The sequence below is a fragment of the Sapajus apella genome, unplaced genomic scaffold (assembly GCF_009761245.1).
Source record: "Sapajus apella isolate SASKATOON/1434 unplaced genomic scaffold, GSC_monkey_1.0 scaffold10, whole genome shotgun sequence".
NCBI classification, from domain to species: Eukaryota; Metazoa; Chordata; class Mammalia; order Primates; family Cebidae; genus Sapajus; species Sapajus apella.
The window spans coordinates 2,974,080-2,992,354 of record NW_022436950.1 but is presented as its reverse complement, the minus strand read 5'-3'; the positions used below and the strand labels follow the sequence as shown (position 1 = coordinate 2,992,354).

General features: G+C 47.2%; 1 protein-coding gene across 6 annotated transcripts in view; it reads right to left on the bottom strand.

The window, feature by feature from the left end:
• The window catches only part of COL6A3 (collagen type VI alpha 3 chain), a 90,118-nt gene that overhangs the window by 28,717 nt on the left and 43,126 nt on the right, over positions 1 to 18,275 (bottom strand). For 5 of the 6 annotated variants that reach the window (XM_032277827.1, XM_032277828.1, XM_032277822.1 and 2 more), the window contains 17 exons: positions 17,127 to 17,741; positions 15,274 to 15,873; positions 14,286 to 14,623; positions 12,731 to 12,809; positions 11,632 to 11,777; positions 10,123 to 10,215; positions 9,511 to 9,564; positions 8,477 to 8,548; positions 7,737 to 7,763; positions 7,574 to 7,618; positions 7,403 to 7,456; positions 6,889 to 6,951; positions 6,193 to 6,258; positions 5,726 to 5,779; positions 2,969 to 3,004; positions 1,727 to 1,789; positions 889 to 951 (listed from right to left, as the gene is read on the bottom strand). In XM_032277827.1, coding sequence (XP_032133718.1) covers positions 889 to 951; positions 1,727 to 1,789; positions 2,969 to 3,004; positions 5,726 to 5,779; positions 6,193 to 6,258; positions 6,889 to 6,951; positions 7,403 to 7,456; positions 7,574 to 7,618; positions 7,737 to 7,763; positions 8,477 to 8,548; positions 9,511 to 9,564; positions 10,123 to 10,215; positions 11,632 to 11,777; positions 12,731 to 12,809; positions 14,286 to 14,623; positions 15,274 to 15,873; positions 17,127 to 17,741 — 2,468 coding nt within the window. The remainder of the gene's footprint in view (positions 1 to 888; positions 952 to 1,726; positions 1,790 to 2,968; positions 3,005 to 5,725; positions 5,780 to 6,192; positions 6,259 to 6,888; positions 6,952 to 7,402; positions 7,457 to 7,573; positions 7,619 to 7,736; positions 7,764 to 8,476; positions 8,549 to 9,510; positions 9,565 to 10,122; positions 10,216 to 11,631; positions 11,778 to 12,730; positions 12,810 to 14,285; positions 14,624 to 15,273; positions 15,874 to 17,126; positions 17,742 to 18,275) is intronic. The other variant, XM_032277823.1, reaches the window with a different exon arrangement.

Sequence of the window (18,275 nt, the reverse complement as noted above, 5' to 3'; positions counted from 1 at the left end):
TACCCAGCCCAGAAATAACCTAAAATAGATGATGAAAAAGTGCAAATGAATAAATGTTTCTGGAACTATTGGATAGCTATTTGCACAGCTTTGCATCTATACCATCTTAAGTTATTGATTAATTTGAAGTAAATGTTTTTTTATTTTAAAAAAACTCTAAAAATACATATTTATCAGCTTTCAAGCTAGAGAAGGACTTTCTAAGCAAGTTCCTTCCCACTTCCACTGTAAAATATTTTTGCGCATTTATGTAGAAACATATTGATCTTGTTGCCAGTTTATTGGTCATTTTTTGGTAACAAATGATAGGATGCCTCCCTCAGTATCATCTCAGCCATGAGGGAAACCTGACCATGCAGTTTCATGACACCTGATCCTAGCCCAGCGATGGCAATGTGTCTCTGCTCATCGCGGCTGAAAGCTGCAATGCGGGACAACCTCCGCAGTCACAGCAAGTTTAAGGAACGTCTTCTGTGCTGAACTCAAGCGTGAACTTGAGACACTCACTATACAAAATACTTGAGCACCAGCCCTATCTCTAGGGATTTTGCCTAATCTAAGAATTTTGGGAGGTTCAGATTTTCCACGATTCCATCCTTAGGCACATCCCCTGATTTCCACTCAGGACCTACACTTGGAAGGAGCAGAATTGAGACTTAAAGGCCCCCTTAAAAGCAGAATTGAGCACCAAAAAACAGAAACTCTTACTTCCTTGGGGTGAAGTAGCCAGTCACTGCATGGCCTGAGGTTAAATCTAGGGTCTGTGTTGCCAAAGAGGAGAGCTAATGGGAGGTCTGTCTACAATAGCATCATCCAAGAAACGCCCAGCCTGCTTGGCAGGTGCCCTCTGTTCAGCTAGAGAGGGGAGTGGTATTAGGACAGGCTTACCCGAGGTCCAGAGATGCCTTGTTCTCCTATCAGGCCTGGAGGACCAGCAGGACCAGGTGGGCCCTGGGGAAGGAAAAGGCCATTGTGAGTGCTAATGAGGTGACTCTCCATGAGAAGCCTCTGCATGACATCTGCCCATTCCACAGGGCTTGGAGCCTCACTTCTGCCGGCCAGAAAAGGCCTCCAAAACCCACATTTCTCCTATTTTAGCTGCAGCAGCAGCTGCCTCAATCCAGAATGTGAATAGGCAAGTTAGCTTAAAATGTATACAAGCAACAAGCATTCAAACAGAAACTTGTACAAGAATCTTCACAGAAGCATCATTCATAATCTCCAGAAGGTGGAAACAACCCAAATGTCCATCAACCAATGAGTGGATAAACAAAGTGTGCTGTAGCCACACAGCAGAGTATGTATCCCTCCACCGCGAAAAGGAATGAAGCGCTTATATGTGCTGCAATGTGGATGAATCTCAGGAATGTGATGCTCCATGAAGCCACACACACAAGGCCGCCTAGTAAATGATTCCATTTACACAAAATGTCCAGAGCAGGCAAATCCATAAAGATAGAGAGATTCACAGTTTCCAGGGACTAGGGGTGGAGGGCAATGCGGAGTGACTGTTCAGGACAATGGGATCCCGTTCGAGACTGTGTTTTGAACCTAGACAGAGGCGATGGTTGCACAGCATTGTGGAAGTAATAAATCCCACTGGATTGTTCACTTTAAAATGGGTAACTGTCTGTGATACAAATGCCACCTAATCATTTTTAAAAATAATTTATCAGGGTATTTGGGAAAATACAGAGGGCACACAGTCACACAAGGAAGCACTCACCTGTGCACCTCTGGTCCCCTGCTCTCCCTCGAAGCCCGGCTGACCTGGACCGCCCTTGTTGCCCTTTGGAATAAGAGAAGATGCAGGGAGGAGTCAGGATGGTTCCTGTCAACGTCAGCTCTTTGCTCTACAGTCATTTCTGGGCCGGGGACTTGGAAAGCAACCAGGGAAAACTCAGCTCTTCCAGGGGTTACAGATGATCAAAGCGGTAACCCCAGGGCGAGACACTGAACACAGGAGCCAGCTGTCTCCCTGCACTTCCACAATTGCTTCTCACTCCTGCCTCACCTCTCCTCAGATAGCTTTGTGAAACAAGGGACATTCAGACCTGAAGCAGAGGACCGAGACCCCAGGAAGCTGCAGGTTGCTGACGGCCAGATAAGTGGGCATGTTCTGGAAGAGACGCCCACCCGGACTCTACCGCCTCAATCGTGTTTCCTGTGCTTAGGCCCCCAGTCCCCACTGGGTGCCATGTTCTCTAGACTCTGCAGATGTGGCTAAGTTTAAGGAGATGGACAAAAGAGCCTCAGGAGCTGTGACAGCCCAAGGAGGATAAAAGAAAAATAAATCTCAGAACCCCAAAATTACTAAGCCAAAGAAAAGGTCAAGCTGGGAACTGCATTGGACAGAACTGTCTCCCATTGTATTCCTAATAAGACAGCTACAAAGTTTTTTGTTTTTGTTTTTGTTTTAAGCTGCATACCTCCCTCACAATCTGCCCCTAGAGAAATTCCTTGTGGACAAGGGACAGACAGAACTGAAAGTCATCCCTCTGCTCACGGAAGACAAAGACATATCCAATTGCTTCCTCAGCCCTATTTCTCACTAAGCCTAACTAAGGCAAAAGTGAGTTTACAGTTCCTGTAAACTGTATTCAGTGAAAGGCTAATCAGAGACTCAAAAGAATGCAACCTTTTGTCTCTTATCCACCTATGACCTGGAAGCCCCCTTCCCTGCCTCGAGGTGTCCCACCTTTTGGACGGAACCAATGTACATCTCACACATACCGATTCATGTCTTATGTCTCCCGAAAATGTATAAAACCAAGCTGTGCCCCCACACCTTGGCCACGTGTCATCAGGACCTCCCAAGGCTGTGTCACCTTGGCAAAATAAACTTTCTACATTGATTGAGATCTGTCTCCAAAGCTCTGGGTTCACAGGAGAGAGCATTTTTTATTCCTGGACTAGGCTGCATCTGGGCTGTTTGAAGAGTCTCCCGAGGGCACTCCATAAGGCTCACCTTAACTCCAGGGGGTCCCCTTCGGCCAAAGCCACCCTGTGGAAGAAAAAGTCCCACAAACTGTAAAGGGGAGCATGGAAGGATGCTGGGCATGGGGCCTGGGGCTCTTTCAGACTTCACCCTCTTATTCTTCGGTTGTTCAGGGGACCTTCCCAAGCACCCCATTGTGCCAAGAACCAGAAACCATGCCTCATCAGCCCTGGGGAAATGCGCACACACAAACACCCTTCCTCCACCTTCATCCGGGTGCAGTTTTGCTTCCTTGCTGCGCCTGTTAATCACCCAATGGAAGTTGTGAGAATTACGGCAGACCTGCCAAGCAAAATAATGACTCCTTTTGGCTGCACGATCCCAGCCAGTTTCAAATGAGGAATGTGAAAAGGGAATGTCAACCTGTCTATTTTTCTTCCATTTTCCCAACTGTAGTGAGAAGTCATGAAATACATTAATTATAATGGAAGGGAGTCCCAAGTTCTCCAAGTGATCCTGGCCAAACACAACACACACTCGGTTAAGTAAAGTATCTGAAGTGCGCACATGTGCACCTAAAAGTCTAGTACTTAGGTAGTGCTCACAGCTTGGCAACATCTCCCTGGATGCTCCAGACGTGACCTTAAGTTCAAACATGAGGGCTTACTGCACAAGTCATCCATTAATTTCCACCTCAAAATTGTTTCCTCGGCAGTGGAAAGGTTTGGGGTGGGACTGCATGAAAGTCCTAGGCTGTCTTTGCAAAGTGAGGGTTCGCGTTGCAAAGACTGTGATGGACTAGCTCTGTTGTGGGGCTCGGCCACCTGCTTGGCCAACCTAAGAACCTCACTCTTCCTTCCAATGGACCAGCCCAGTGATCTGGGGTGATCAGTTTGCCATTATTCGCTGTAGTGCCACCTGCTTCAATGGAAGATCTTGGCCACCTTCCGTGGAAAATTTGAAGGAAAAGGACACTCTTCTCGTCCACAAAGCAACAGTCTGGCCTGGCCCCTCCCAAAAGAGACATCCTAGAGCTCCATGGGAGCCCACCAGCACTCAGTGATACATTGCTCAGGCCGCAGGCGACCTGCAGAGACTCTAAACGGGGGGATGTAGGCATGCCAAAGCCCAGTGGGAGGGACACATTTCAGCTTGGCCTGAGCCTGGCACTGTGGTCCTAAGGGAAGGGATAGCAGGCCATTAGGCCAGTCCTTATCCTGCCACAAAAGGCAGAACTGAGTCCACAAGATCCTGTGATTGTAACCGAATTCAAATCCAGTTTCTACCTTGTGTGTAGAATTTAAATTAATCTCATGAACTGCTCAATTTTAAATCATTTCATGAAACCAAGTTTTAACTCTGCTTACACGCTGAGCTGTGATAGCCCACTGTAACATTTGATGAGCATTTCTTCTTTTTCATTCTATAGCTTCTTTTTCATTATATAGCATTACTCAAAAATAATGCTCACTTCCAAGCAGTTGATCCAGGTCTTCAAAACGTATTAAAAGTAAGTAAATAAATAGTGCTCAAACTTTTAAAAATTACATTTTCAAAATTTCTATTTTCTTCTGAATTTTCCTTCTTTTTCTTTCTTTTCTTTTGAGATTGAGCCTCGCACTGTTGCCCAGGCTGGAGTGCAGTGGTGCGATCCTGGCTCACTGCAACCTCTACCTCCCAGGTTCAAGTGATTCTCCCACCTCAGCCTCCCAAGTAGCTGGGATTACAGGTGCATACCACCACACCCGACTAATTTTTGTATTTTTAGTAGAGAAGGGTTTCACCATGTTGGCCAGACTGGTCTTGAACTCCTGACCTTGTGATCCACCCACCTCTGCCTGCCAAAGTGCTGGGATTACAGGCATAAGCCACTGTGCCCAGCTTCTTCTGAATCTTCAAAGCAAAGTGATGCCCACATTCCTTTATTTGATTGTGGTGAGTCGCTCCTTTTGAAAGCCCCTCGCCCCAGCATACTCTACTGGCCCTAGTGCTAGGGCCGAACGTGCTGCTGCCCCTTGGGACATGGCTGAGGGCCCAGTTCCCAGCACCAAGCCCCAATTTGCAGCCTTTGTGCTCTGTTCATTTCTAAGCAGATACCTCTTCTAGGTACCCACTAGCATCCTGAACAACTTCTGAGGGTTAACAAACTTCTACACCACTGCCTCCCTGAGCAGGGGTCTTCTCCCAGCTGCAAGGCACATGTTGTCTGTGCCCAGGGACCCTAGAAACTTTTGGATGGTTTCAGAAAGATCATCCACATCACTCTGACTTTAGCGTTTCTTCAACAAGACTGAGGATTAGGCATATAAGGAAATATTCTGCTGCAGACATCTCTGAAATGTCTTGAAATTACAAGATGCAACACACCAGAAACAAAACAAATCTCCTTTTGTTATTTCACTTATGGCAGCACAAAAAAAAAAAAAAACCCACAGATAATTACAAAAGCAACAAATCTACAACCCCCCCCCCAGTATTAGTATTTCTTAAATATTTAGGTTTCTTAAATATTTAGTTGGATCAAACCCAGCCAGATATCTTAAAGCAGCAAATATATTATTTTTAAATCAGTATGATTTTGGGGAGAGCAAGGATTAGGGAGAGAGAAGAGATGAAGCACCAAGTAAATTGCAAGAATGAAAACAGATTGGAGAACAACTGTTTCAGAAAGCCTTTTACATTCCCTCAGTGAAGAGCTGCGGAGAAACTGCGCACCGGTAATGTCGGGCAGATCTTATGACACTAAGTAACACCACAGAGCCCCCCCAAAGGCCTAAAGGCACTCACATTCTTCCCAGTTTCTCCAGGTCCTCCAGGTACTCCATCTCTCCCTGGGACACCCTGGTGTGGGGGAAAATTAGCATGAGATTCTCATCTGCAGAGAAAAATGTTGCACAAGACATTGCAGGGAAAGGGGCCAATTCACACAGGAAGAGCCTGTCTGCAGGAGGGCAGGTGCACACTTCTAGGATGCACTGGACTTCAGTACACTCCCACCTATACAAGACTTAGGCTTAACAAGCACCTTCTGTAAATATCTAAGGTGCACAGATTCTTCTAAGAAGCCCCATTTGGCAAGGGTTGCTCTGGTTCACCACAGAGACTCCCTTCACAGGGACTCTGCTCCTAACCTTAGGCTACTCTGCAGTGTTAAAGGCCACGTCTTTGGCCTCTGTGCCTGCTGATGGGCTGAGGAGCGTGTCCTTTCTCTTGCCCTCAGCACAGCAAGAGTCTAGGAATGTGCAGCGCCTTACCACGGGGCCAATGTCGCCAGTTTCTCCTTTGGGTCCTCTCTGCTGGCTGTCTTGTCCTGGGTTACCCTGAAAATGGCATGGGAAAGGGAAATGAGCCACATACACAAGGAAAGCAGCTGCCACTGAACTGGGTGGTCAGGGAAATATTAGCAAGGACCTGCATGCAAGGCTCCAAGGGACAAGCCGTTCGGCCACAGCCCATCCAGGTAACATCCATGCAGCCCCCACAGAACCCAATCACAGGATCAACGAGGCACTCTTAGCCTCAAAAAATGGGGCAGTGGTTCTTCCCCAGGGAGGAGGACACCCCAGGCTCACTCTTGCTTATCCTTGGCCACAGAGGCAGGATGTGCTGGAGGAGGAGGCTAGCTTGCAGTGGTCATTTGCTTAAAGGTTCTACAGAGCCACAAAATGGAAAAAGCTGCAAACTTCTCTCTTTTCTAAAAGCAAATTTAAAGCGCCCTGATACCGCATTGTTGGGAACTTCTCAGATCTTTGTATAACCGAACTCGCAAATGATTATCTTGTTAGCAAGAGAACAAACGCATCTCCCGAAACCCCAAAATTGCAAGAAAAGAATATTTTATCAACATATTGTAAAGCAATTTCAAAAGCAGAATTCTTCCTTTCATCCACTCTCCCCACAGCCCTCCTCCTCAGCCTCGGGTCTGAAATCGTCAGTAAAGAAATCGTTACCGGGTCCCCTCGAATCCCAACGTCTCCTCTTTCTCCTTTCTCTCCTCGAGGTCCTTTATCACCCTAAAGAAGAAGCACAGGTGGATGCTAAAAACTAGAGGTTTCCATTTTTATCTCACACTACAAATCACATTCTTCAATTCATAAAGCATAACTAGAACAGTGCTTACAATTTACTCATTCGCCATGAAGGCAAATTCGCTTCCACATATTTTTTATTCATTCAGTTAATCCATGAATATCTATTGGGGACTCACTTTGTGCCAGGCACTGGAGATTTATTTATAACAAAACAAACTCAGTTTCTGGCCTATGGGACGTGATCTCCAGACAAGAAAATGTGCTGTAATGTGTCAGAGCTGAGAGGGGATATCACAGGCACACCTACCGGGGAAGTCAGGGAAGGCTGTCTGTAGGAAGTGGGCTTGACATACATGAGGATAGGAAATAACTATTCCCTAAATGAAATGTTAATAGTCTTTCCATAATAGCAGCACTGTGGAAATACACCTACCCTTCTTCCAGGATTCCCTTTCTCTCCAGAAGAACCAGGCAATCCTTTGTCTCCCTGCCAAAGACAAGGATTAGAGGTCACATCCGTTGCAATTTCTATCATAGACTGAGTTGTTAGTTTCTGGAACCTTCTGAACCAAAAGCAGTTTGGACTTAAAGTAAAATCACTTACCTCTTCACCGTCCAGACCATCCAGTCCGATTTCCCCAACTTCGCCCTGAGAGGGAATGAGGCAGACAGGTAAGTCTAGAAGGCTATTCTGGCAAAGGAAAAAGTGAGAAATACCGGGAGAGGGGAGAGCTTTCCATTTATGAAACAAAACCAAGCTTGCGTACCTTCTCTCCTGGGAATCCCCGAGAGCCCTGGAAGGCAAGAGGACAGGGGAAGCATGAGCTCTTCCTGCAGGGCTGGCCCCCCAGGGAGAAGAGGCCAAGGGCTGTTCCCCCACTCCACCCCATCTGAATGCTGCAGTGTCTGAAAATTTAATATTAGAATTCCACCCCTTTGGATTCCTCTCTCACCACCACGTGCGGTATTTTAAACCTAAAACCGGAACTGAATGCTTGGGTGGTCTTGGCTCCTTGGGGGGTGGGGAGGCAAAACCCAGGACAAGGAGCTGACTTTCCAGGCAGAGGCTGACTTTACAGCTCTGCAGCCCTTCCCTTCTGCACCTGCCTTCAAACTTCAGCAAACAGAGAAGCAAGTTCACCAGCCTTTAACCCGGCTGCCATCCCCCTACTCCACTCCCTTCCCCGGCTGCTCCCACGGTCCAAGGCCAGGGCCACGGGCACCAGCCTCGCCTCCACCCTGGCCCATGTTCTTTCCTTGTGAGCATTTTCTGACTGCTTCATGTTTCCATAGGAAACTATTTCTCCATTCTTAGGCTCCCCACCAGCTGCAGCCTCTGCTCCCGAACCCATCCCGCTCAGAACTGCCTTCCAATGAGAGGTCACAGGCTGCTGAATGTTGAGGTCAAGAAGCCTGGGCCAGTGGCCTCCCTCCCTGGCAGCATCTGAAGAAACCGCGCGTCACCTGACCCCTCCACACACTAGCACACCCATCACCCACGCCTCACCTTTATTCCTCTCTGGCCTGGGCAGCCCTGGAAACCTTGAGTGCCGTTCACACCAGGCGGACCTCGCTCACCCTGTCATGAGAAACAAAGGCATTTTGCAATTTGGGGCCCCTCATCACCCTGTCTCTGCTGGGCTTGCAGCAGCGTGAAGGGCACTGTGAACAGCACGCAGCAGAAAGCAGATTTCACCATGGGAAACACTCATGGAGGCTACATGAGCCAGGGAGCCTCTTGGGCCCCTGCATGAGGCCTGGCCTGGAACCTGCAGGTCCCCTGAAGGGAATGAGATCTGAGACGGCAGCAGGGCAGACAGCACTGCCCGGTGGGCTGAGGGTGGGTGAGTCCCAGCACTGTGTCCTTGTGGGTGCTGAATCCCAAGAAGATCCCCTGGCCTGACAGCTCCTCCAGGTGATGCTTGGTCCCCAGTTCCCTGGCTGAGCCCTGCTGGGCTGGGCCGTGGTGACTGCACTGCTCTTCGTGAGCCCATCTGTCCCCTCTATCCCAGGGCTGGACCTGAATCTAGTGTCCCAAACCCCCTCAGACAGGCATCTGTCCCAGGCATTGCTCCCATGGACCCTGCCACTGGGGTCTGTCCATCCCCAAGACCCTCGAACACTGATGATCTGATCCAGCAGCATTCCCTCTGGGGACTGCCCTTAACGGGGTAAGCCCTGCAGCCCTGGTGAGTTTTTGTGCTGTGCCCCTGCCCCCAGCTCACTCCCATCTCTGCTTGCATGTCTTAACCTAGTAGACACTGGGTGCGCATATCGGTGGCCCCCTGGCTCAGAAACCAATTAATCCTTCTCTCTGAAATGGCGTAAGAACAAATCCCACACTTCATGCCCACATTTGTCATACTTGGATTCTCATACTTAGGCATGTGGGCAAAGTTGTTAAGAAAATTAGAAATTAATTTTTCTCCCAAAGGGAAAGCCACCCGCCACTGAATAAATGATGAAACCCACAATGCAATCCCAATGGGTAAGGAACAAGGAGGGGGTGAAATTTTAGGGACTAAAGCAATGTTTACTTACAGGTCCACCCTCATCACCAGGATAACCTCGGTAGCCATCTTCTCCAGGAATACCCTGAAACAAGGTGAAACGGGGCCTTCGTTAAACCCGGTGGTCTTTGTTCTAGCGTAAGGTCCTCTGTGGTCCCCCCTTCATTTCGCAGAGCAGCACTAAAATTCAGCATGGCTTTCCCGGTTACCACTTGTCCCCTCACGACACAGTGTCATGATTCTCCCTGTCAGGATCTCTTAGGCCCCTGCTCTGCCAAGGAAGCCTGTCAGTTCCTGCTGACTCAAGGCAAATGCTATGAGTTCCAGCCGCCATTCGCAGCCAGGCTGCTGTCAGGGACACCAGCTCACTTGAACGTTATTTTATGAAATGAAGAACCAAGATGTTAAAGTACAGATTATCCCGTGCAGAAGGAAGACCCCGCCTGAACCATCTTCACTGGGATGGGCCCCAGAACAGCAGCACAGGGGTTTGCCCCTCAGAGATCCTCTATCTACCGTAAAGAATGGTCTCTGGTCTCCTCCTTCATCTCCATGCTCTCCTGTTAGAGAAATTACCCTACCAAAGGAATATCAGACTTCCAACACCTCATCTCAGGGGTGGGCAAGGATAAAGCCACCGTACCTTTGGCCCGATGCTGCCGATGGGCCCTCGGTCTCCCCTCTGTCCAGAGCACTTGCAGGGAACCCCACAGCAAGCTTTCTCAGCAATGTTGTCCTACAAAAAGGAAGAGAAACCAAACATCCAGATATCAAGAAATGCCCAGCAGAAAATCACAAATATGCTTTAAAGGTCAAAATCGGATACATGGGGATTTCATGGTGCGAGATGAAGGCCCTCCAGGTGACATTTGCTGGACGACTGGCCAGCAAAGTCAGGAGGGCCCAGTTCCTGGCAGGCATGGTACAGGTGGGAAGTCACCAACAGGAAAGGAAAGAACAACCAAAGTAAGATAGATTTTATCCACAATGTCACCGCCGGCTGGACCTTATTTCTAGAATTTTCCATCATCAAATCTTAACTGTAACTTACATATGTTCCAGTCCCAAAATGCAAAGCCAAGCAAATGGCAGATGGCCAAGACTGAAGGTGGTTCCAAAACAGAAATCCATGACTGCCCTTCTTTGGAACCATGGTGAGAGTCTTGAGATATGGTGCCAGGCCGGAAAGAGGCTTCTGGAGCAGCCGTGGTGGGAGCACGCACAAGTGGTCCTGGCCTGGGAGCCACAAGCTTCTCAACTCCAGGTCACACAGATACCCTCTACATTCTCATCCCATGCGGTCCCTGACCTTATGCAGAACAGGGCATGCCTCAAATACATTTCCATCTGCTAAGCTAATGGTGGGCACATGCACTTTCTTACAATGAGCTTCCAAGAGCTTTCGCTTTCTCCCATATCCCAGATTTGTGAACTAACTCAATCTACTTCCACCCAATTAAAAAAAAAAAAAAATCCTAATTCTAGCCCTGTGAAGAGGTAGGGAAGAAAGGAAGGAGCAGAGTCCAGTCATCCCATTCTTATAGCCACAGTCCACTCTTGCTACCACCAAAGAACCTCTGAGATCACAGCAAAGCCCTACACCTCCCAAAAGCTCCACTCCCAGTCCAAACCAGGAAGTCACTCCTCCAGCTGAGAGAGGCTGGCCCTGGGAGGATTAGGAAGCCTCTGAGGGACGCTTCATTGACTCTAAGGGAAACTAGAGAAAGCAATTAAAGCACTTCTCCACCCAGAAATGGCCTTTCTTTTCCTGCATGTTCTTGTTTTTATCATGCAGGATTTCAGATGTGCTTGACATGGTTTCCTGTTTGAGGATGGCCAATCTCAATGGCTTGCATCCCAGCGATGGTGTTAAAGGAGGCTGTTGTTAAGAGAGCAGAGGAAATGCTAAGGCCACAACCTCAGAGTGCCTAGAGCCCCCTTCCAGTTTGCTGTTTTTCCAGCGATTTGCTATTTCCATTTCCAGATTCACACGTGTTATGGCAACAAGGAATTAGGTGAATTAAATAAACTTAAATATCCACCAAGGCACCCATCCCCCATTCACCTGGTGATAATTAACTTCATTCTCTTGAAATGCCAAAAATTGTGGTATCTAAACTGGTTTGTGTATACAGACATCAAAAAAACTCACAAGCTGCTCCGCTAGTTCATAATCCAAGTCCAGCAAGTTAAGCCTCAGGGGCCTGTCATACATGAACCCTCGCCCAAACTCCAGATGCATCAGATTCTCCAAGTTGGCCACTCGTTCAAGGCCCACCAGGATCAAAGCACGGACACCTGCAAAAAAAGATGCCTCACCTAGGCACGTGGGAACGGCAATGTCTTTTTTTCCTGACTACATTTTTAAAGAAAACTTCAGTGTAAAATTTAGCTTTTAACTTAAATATATTTAATCAAGTTAATTGGCTACTCTGAACAGTTGAAATACTGAAACTTTGGACTCCACTGAATATTCATTCAGGTATATTGAGAACTAAACCTATTACTAAAAGTAAAGGAAGTGGCATCCATGAAGTATATTCATGCGTGAGTTCTCAAGCTCTGGCCTTCTGTAACACGAGCACGCTGTGGGAAGAACTGACATACTAACACCTCCAAAATCAGATGATAGCAGTCTCATCTCCATTGCTTGGGAAAAGCAAGCTAATAAATAGAACATTCTTATGATAAATTGCACCTCCGTAAATTCTTCTTAAACCTTTGGCGTTGGCATCCACTTTCTGATAGTCAGTGCTACCAAACACCAAAGCAAGTGAACAGTCAAATACCACGTCTGATAACAGGCATGGCTGCTTTCCAGTCACCTTATGTTTGCTGCATCATTGCTTACATTATTTTCTTTGTATTATTATTAAATGTTGAACTGTGATAACTGCAAATCAAAAATAGAGCAATGTATTTTTGTTAGTAATTAATTCCTAGTTTATAGGATGAAGCTAAACAAATCAATACTTCATGATCTTTTGCAAAAGCATCATGTTTTCTGCACATTCTACCACCTGAAGGGCCATAACACAGCAGTAAAGCTGTCTAAGTATGGAAGGAATTTTTGTTAGCTCCATCCCACAGCTTCAAGTGGGTGGTGAAGGGCCACGACACCAGGAGGAAGAGTCTCCCAGGACACGCTGGTCCCTCGGGGACTGCATTAACAGAAAAGTTTCTCTCCAGCAGAGCGGCACACCCACCTCAGCTGGATTGACTTCTCGTGTTTAGAAAGCCTTGGCACCTACCTTCTTGGCGGAGGTCGTCAGATGTTCTGTGTAAATCAGCCAGATCTCCATCTGCTCCATCAGTGAAATGAATGACCACCTGAAGACAAGAGAGCTGTCAAACCCCATGCAAACTAAAAGGAGCATCACAGACTGCTGATAGAAAACTGAGAGATTTGCTGTCTCAAAGCCTTCGTTTTACACTTAAGGAAACTGGAAACTGACGGCCAAGTTGGGGAATGATTACCCATGTTCACAGGCCTTTGATATTGCACTGAAAATTCGGGAGTATATTTGAGTGCTTAATTTATTTAAAAAAAACAAAAAAGACAAACAGCAATGACAATAAAAGCCATTTATCTCATTCTCATATTTCTAAGATGTCGTTTCTAGAAGTCATGTGCATGTGTGCAAGCACATGTGTGCATGTGTGTGGGTGTGTGTGGGTGTGTACATACATGCATGTGTGCATGTGTGTGCACACATGTGAGTGCATTGTACATGTGTGCTTGCATGTGTGTGGGTACACTGTGTGTGCATGTGTGGGGATGTGGGTGTACTGTGTGGGTGCGTATGTGTGCATGCGTGTGTGGGTGCATGTGTGTGGGTGCCCATGTGTGCATGCAGGGTGTGTGTGTGCATGTATGTGCATGCATGCATGTGTGTGTGTGGGCATGGGAATATGCATATGTGCATATGTGTGCATGTGTGTGTTCATGTATAAGTAAATGTATGTATGCATTGTGCATGCCTGTGTCCATGTTTGTGCACGTGTGCATGCATGTGCTTACATGTGTGTGCATGCATGTGTGGATGCATGTGTGTGCATGTGTTATGAGCTAAATTGTGTCCCCTTGAAATTTGCATGTTAAGTCCTCACCCCAAGTACCAACAGAATGGGACTGTCTTTGGAGATAGGGTCTTTAAAGAGGTTAGTGAGATCATTAGAGTGGACCCTAATCTGGTATGACTGATGTTGTTTTAGGAGAAAGGACACAGACATGCACAGACAGAAGGCCATGTGGAGACACAGAGAGAAGACTGCTGCCTACAAGCCAAGCAGAGAGGACTCCAGAGAAACAGCCCTGCCAACACCTTGAGGATATCAAGCCTCCAAGACTGTGAGAAAATAAATGTCTGTTGCAAAAGCCAGCCAGTCTGTAGTACTTAATGATCATACCCCTAACAAACTCACATGGTGTGTATGTTTACACGCTATATAGGTACATATGTACACACATGCATGCATGCACACACACAGAGAAATCTAAGTGGAGAACATAGCTGACTCATTTAATTGGTAGGACTATAATTAAACATAAATCCATCACAAATTCAACTCACTCAAGTTTAACTACTGATTTCCAGGATTTTTTAAGAGCTCAAGTAAGACTACCACAATAAGGAAGACAGTATATGACATTAGATCAGTTAATAAATAAGGGACTTTTCCATATAGGCACTAACAACCCAGTTAAACATGCAGAGGATTTAACTTGGGGGAACGAGCTTCCTCCTTTACAGTAAAAATCTGGAAATTGCCTAGGGAGCACCTGAACAAAGGGGGCTCACGGACCTTCACGCTGTCCGGCGAGGACTGTCTGAACTTGTTCTGATAGACCTTCAGTGTGTCCGCCGTGAGGACATAGGGGTGCTGGCTGCGCATGCTCCGGAACTTCTCAAGCATCTCTGGCTGGTACTCGTCAAAGTCAAAGGCCTCCACTGGCCCTGAGGGCGTGTTGGCCACCACCGACACGCGCACCATGGGGGAGCGGCCGCCACTGCAGCTGACCCTGTGCATCTGGCTGATTCTGTTCAAGATGGCATCCACCTTGGACTCAAAGCCCTTCTGGGCCACAAATACATTCTGGTCTCTGGAACCATCAAACCCCAGAATCACATCCAGATTACAAGCTGGAAAGGAGAAATACAGGTAATGAGCTCTAAGATGAGGCTGGGAAATGAACTCTACCTACACCAGCAACAGGGACAACCCAGGCAGAGGACCAGGGCATCACGCTCAAGTGTAAAATGAGATGCTGTGTGTGTGAGCTTTGAGAAGAAATTTGATCTACCCCTCTCACAGAGAGAAACGAGGATCACTGTTAGATGCCAAATTATAAGCTATTTTTAAAAGTTGGCTTTTTTGGTGTTGTTAATTAACTTTCATGTGACGATACACCATCTGTGTTTAGATGTCTCCCAACTTTGTGCTTTAAATTAAAAGCGCTTGAAAACCAAATACTCTAATCTCAAATACTTGATCTAATAAATCTATAATTAGATACAGGAATCAATAAATCTGAATTGCTTGAGGGATTAAAGAATGGAGAGAAAAGTAAATCTTATAAAAGCCAGGTACAATAGACTTCTTCTCTTATCTTGGAAGAACACCCTGTGTTAGCAGTGAGGTGGGTGTCAGGACCAGTTCAGGTGGGTAAAAGTAAATGTGCGAAGCAACCAAACGCCAAAGGACTCCAGAGGTCAGCGCTGGGGACCAGACAGTTAAAGAGGCACAAGCCTCAACAGGAAAGGGTGGAAAATATGCACAGAATGGGAGTTACCTCTGGCAACGTCGGTCACACCAGGGCACAAGGTTTCGTGCATCGCATCGTGCAGAGTTTCCAAAACTTGCTCGCTCAGTTCGGACAGCTCCTGGACGTTGCCCACACGGAACGCTGTGGCACTGTTAGATGCTATCTTTCCGACCTCCTCCGAGTCGATATTCCTCACACCAACAGCAAACACTTTGACCCCCCTCTGGGTGAGGGCCAGGCTCACATGCTGCGCATCTTCCACTGACTTTCCTCCCGTGACCACGAAGGCAATCTGAGGGATGCGCTGCTCCAGGCGGCTGCCCGCCTCGGGCACAAAGTGGTTCACCCGCAGGTGCTCCAGGCCCACCCTGGTGTTGGCATGTCTGCCCCCTTTGTAGACCACTTTGTTGATGGCGTCAATGATCTGCCTCTTGGTGGAGAAGTCCCTCAGGAAGAATTCGTCGGTGGGGTCAGAGTTATACTGGACCAGCCCCACTTGGATGGAGTCACCGTCTTCATAAACTGTGTCCACGATTTCAGACACAAAACGAAGCACTTCCTGGAAACTGTCCCGCCTGAAGTTGATGGATCCATCCAACAGGAACACAATGTCTGCTTTCTTCTTCTCTAGAAGTGATCAAAGTGAAAATAAGCAGAGATTGAGTTTCCAGGCCCAGAACATAACTACACAAAAGGTAAAATTAAATAACTGAAATAAGACTTTTCTAATAAATTATTCATAGTAAAACCTTCACTCAAATCCATGCCTCTCTAATCTCCAGTTCCTGAATTTGCAGCTCCCAAAAATGCTAAATACAAGGTGAGTGAGAAATCATCTAAACAAGAAGGAGAAAAATTATTTGATATCACACTCTGTGAAAACTCAGTGACAGAGAACTTCAGTTATCCCATGCAAAATGGCATTGTGACAAGAATTCAATAGGAACCTGGCTTTGGCATCTGTGAGCTCAGGTATTTTAGGAAATGCCACTAGACACTCCCTCTGTGGTCAAAAATTTAAACAGTGCCTGGAAGTGGAGAGAGGTGTGTTAGAGGCAGGGCAAGGAAGAACCAGGAGAAACAGATTGGAAAATAGCCTTTGGAGGATGATCTGAGAGCTTTGTAGGAACCAGCTGAAAATCAGTGGTGTGGGGGGTAATCTCTTGATTATAATCAAGCAATTGAGATTGAAGTACAGAGGAGGAAGTACTGAAGACAGTGTGAGGGATGTGAGATGTGCCACAGGCAGCCTGGAGGGGAGCAGTGAGCTAGGGAAACAGGCATACGGCTCCCTCTTGGAGAACGAACCCTAATGGTTTGCTTCAGATGTCTACATTGTGCCTGCCTGGAGGAGGGGTAAAGAAAAATATGGGCTGGTGGAGAGATCCACTTTGTTCCCGTAGCCCCAAACATAAGAACCAGGAGCACGGGGTAGTAGCTGAGGTGGACGGCTGCATGTCCTCCCGGGAAGTGCTCCCTGACTGTCACTCTGGGGCAAGGAATGAGGGGACCGGGACTATGGTGGGCATCTGGCCACTGGCCATGGGCCAACTTCAAAGTCATGTTTAGTGGAGCATGGACTGGGTGATTTCAAAGATGCCACCCTATTCTGAAAGCCAATGAGTTTGTAATTAATTAATTCAATGTAACATCATAGGACCCTTCAATGGGGCTATGATCAGTCTCAGGAGTGACGGAAGATCAACAATATGCTTCCCTCTGCAATTTCAATGGAACTACTTTTCCAGAATTTAATTTCTAATATTATCTGCAGAAACAACCTTGAGAGGGGAAACGTATTAAAAACGACTACTGATTACTTCTTTAATTAAAAAAATGTTGATGTCACACTCTATAGTCTTGGGTCACACAGCACATACCTGGCAGTGAAGGAGATGGGGTGTCCACCCCAGGAGGTGCAGGAGTGGCTGCGGAGGGTGCAAACGAGTTCATGATCCTTTCTTCTATGTTGGGAAGGTCTCTGAACTCTCGCACTGTGAAGACCAGTCTGGGGTCATTGGTGATGGTCTGCAGCTCTGTTCTGTCGATGTTCCGGTCTCCTACCCCTAAACTCACAATTCCCGAGGAACGGATCACCTGAGCAAACCTGGACACGTCATCCTGGGATTTTCCGCCCAGGACCAGGACCAGGTGTTGGGGCACCCCGTCTTCTATGCGGCTGCCCGCAGACTTAACAAAGAAATTTCTCGCCACAAATTCCAGAGCCTTGCCAGTGTTCAGTGGAGACCCCCCTCTGAGCCTCAGGCGCCGTATGGCCTCCAGTACTGGGACCTGGGATCTATAGGTCTTCAGGTAGAATTCTGGGAAGACATCATTGCTGAACTGCACAACTCCAACTCTCACTTTACTGGGGCCAATGTTGAGTCTTCGAACAATCCTGATAACGAAATCTCGAATATGTGCAAAGCCCTCGGACCTAACGCCCTCAGAGCTGTCAATCAGAAAGACGATGTCTGCAGCATCGCCCTCAACTGCTGCCAAGCAGAGAAGAAAAAGGGAAACGTTCAGTGTGTAAGTAGGTGTGCACTTTGCACCATAATCTTAATCAACCTTAAAATTACATCCCAAGATGCATGTGTTGTTTGTATCTTGGGCCTTTTGGAGTTTTTTTGTTTGTTTTCCATTTATTTATTTTATTGCATTTTAGGTTTTGGGGTACATGTGAAGAACATGCAAGGTTGCTGCATAGGTACACACATGGGAGTGTGATTTGCTGCCTTCCTCCCCATCACCTACATCTGGCATCTCTCCCCTTGCTGTCTCTCCCCAGCTCCCCACCCCCCACCGTCCCTCCCCTGTTTCCCCCCAACAGACCCCAGTGTGTAGTGCTCCCCTCCCTGTGTCCATGTGTTCTCATTGTTCAACACCCGCCTATGAGTGAGAACATGCGGTGTTTGGTCTTCTGCTCTTCTGTCAGTTTGGGCCTTTTGAAATTAGCCATTAAAAATTGGACCTTTTACGCCAAAGCAATTTCTGCTTCTTGAAATATTTCAAGTTATCCAAAAGCT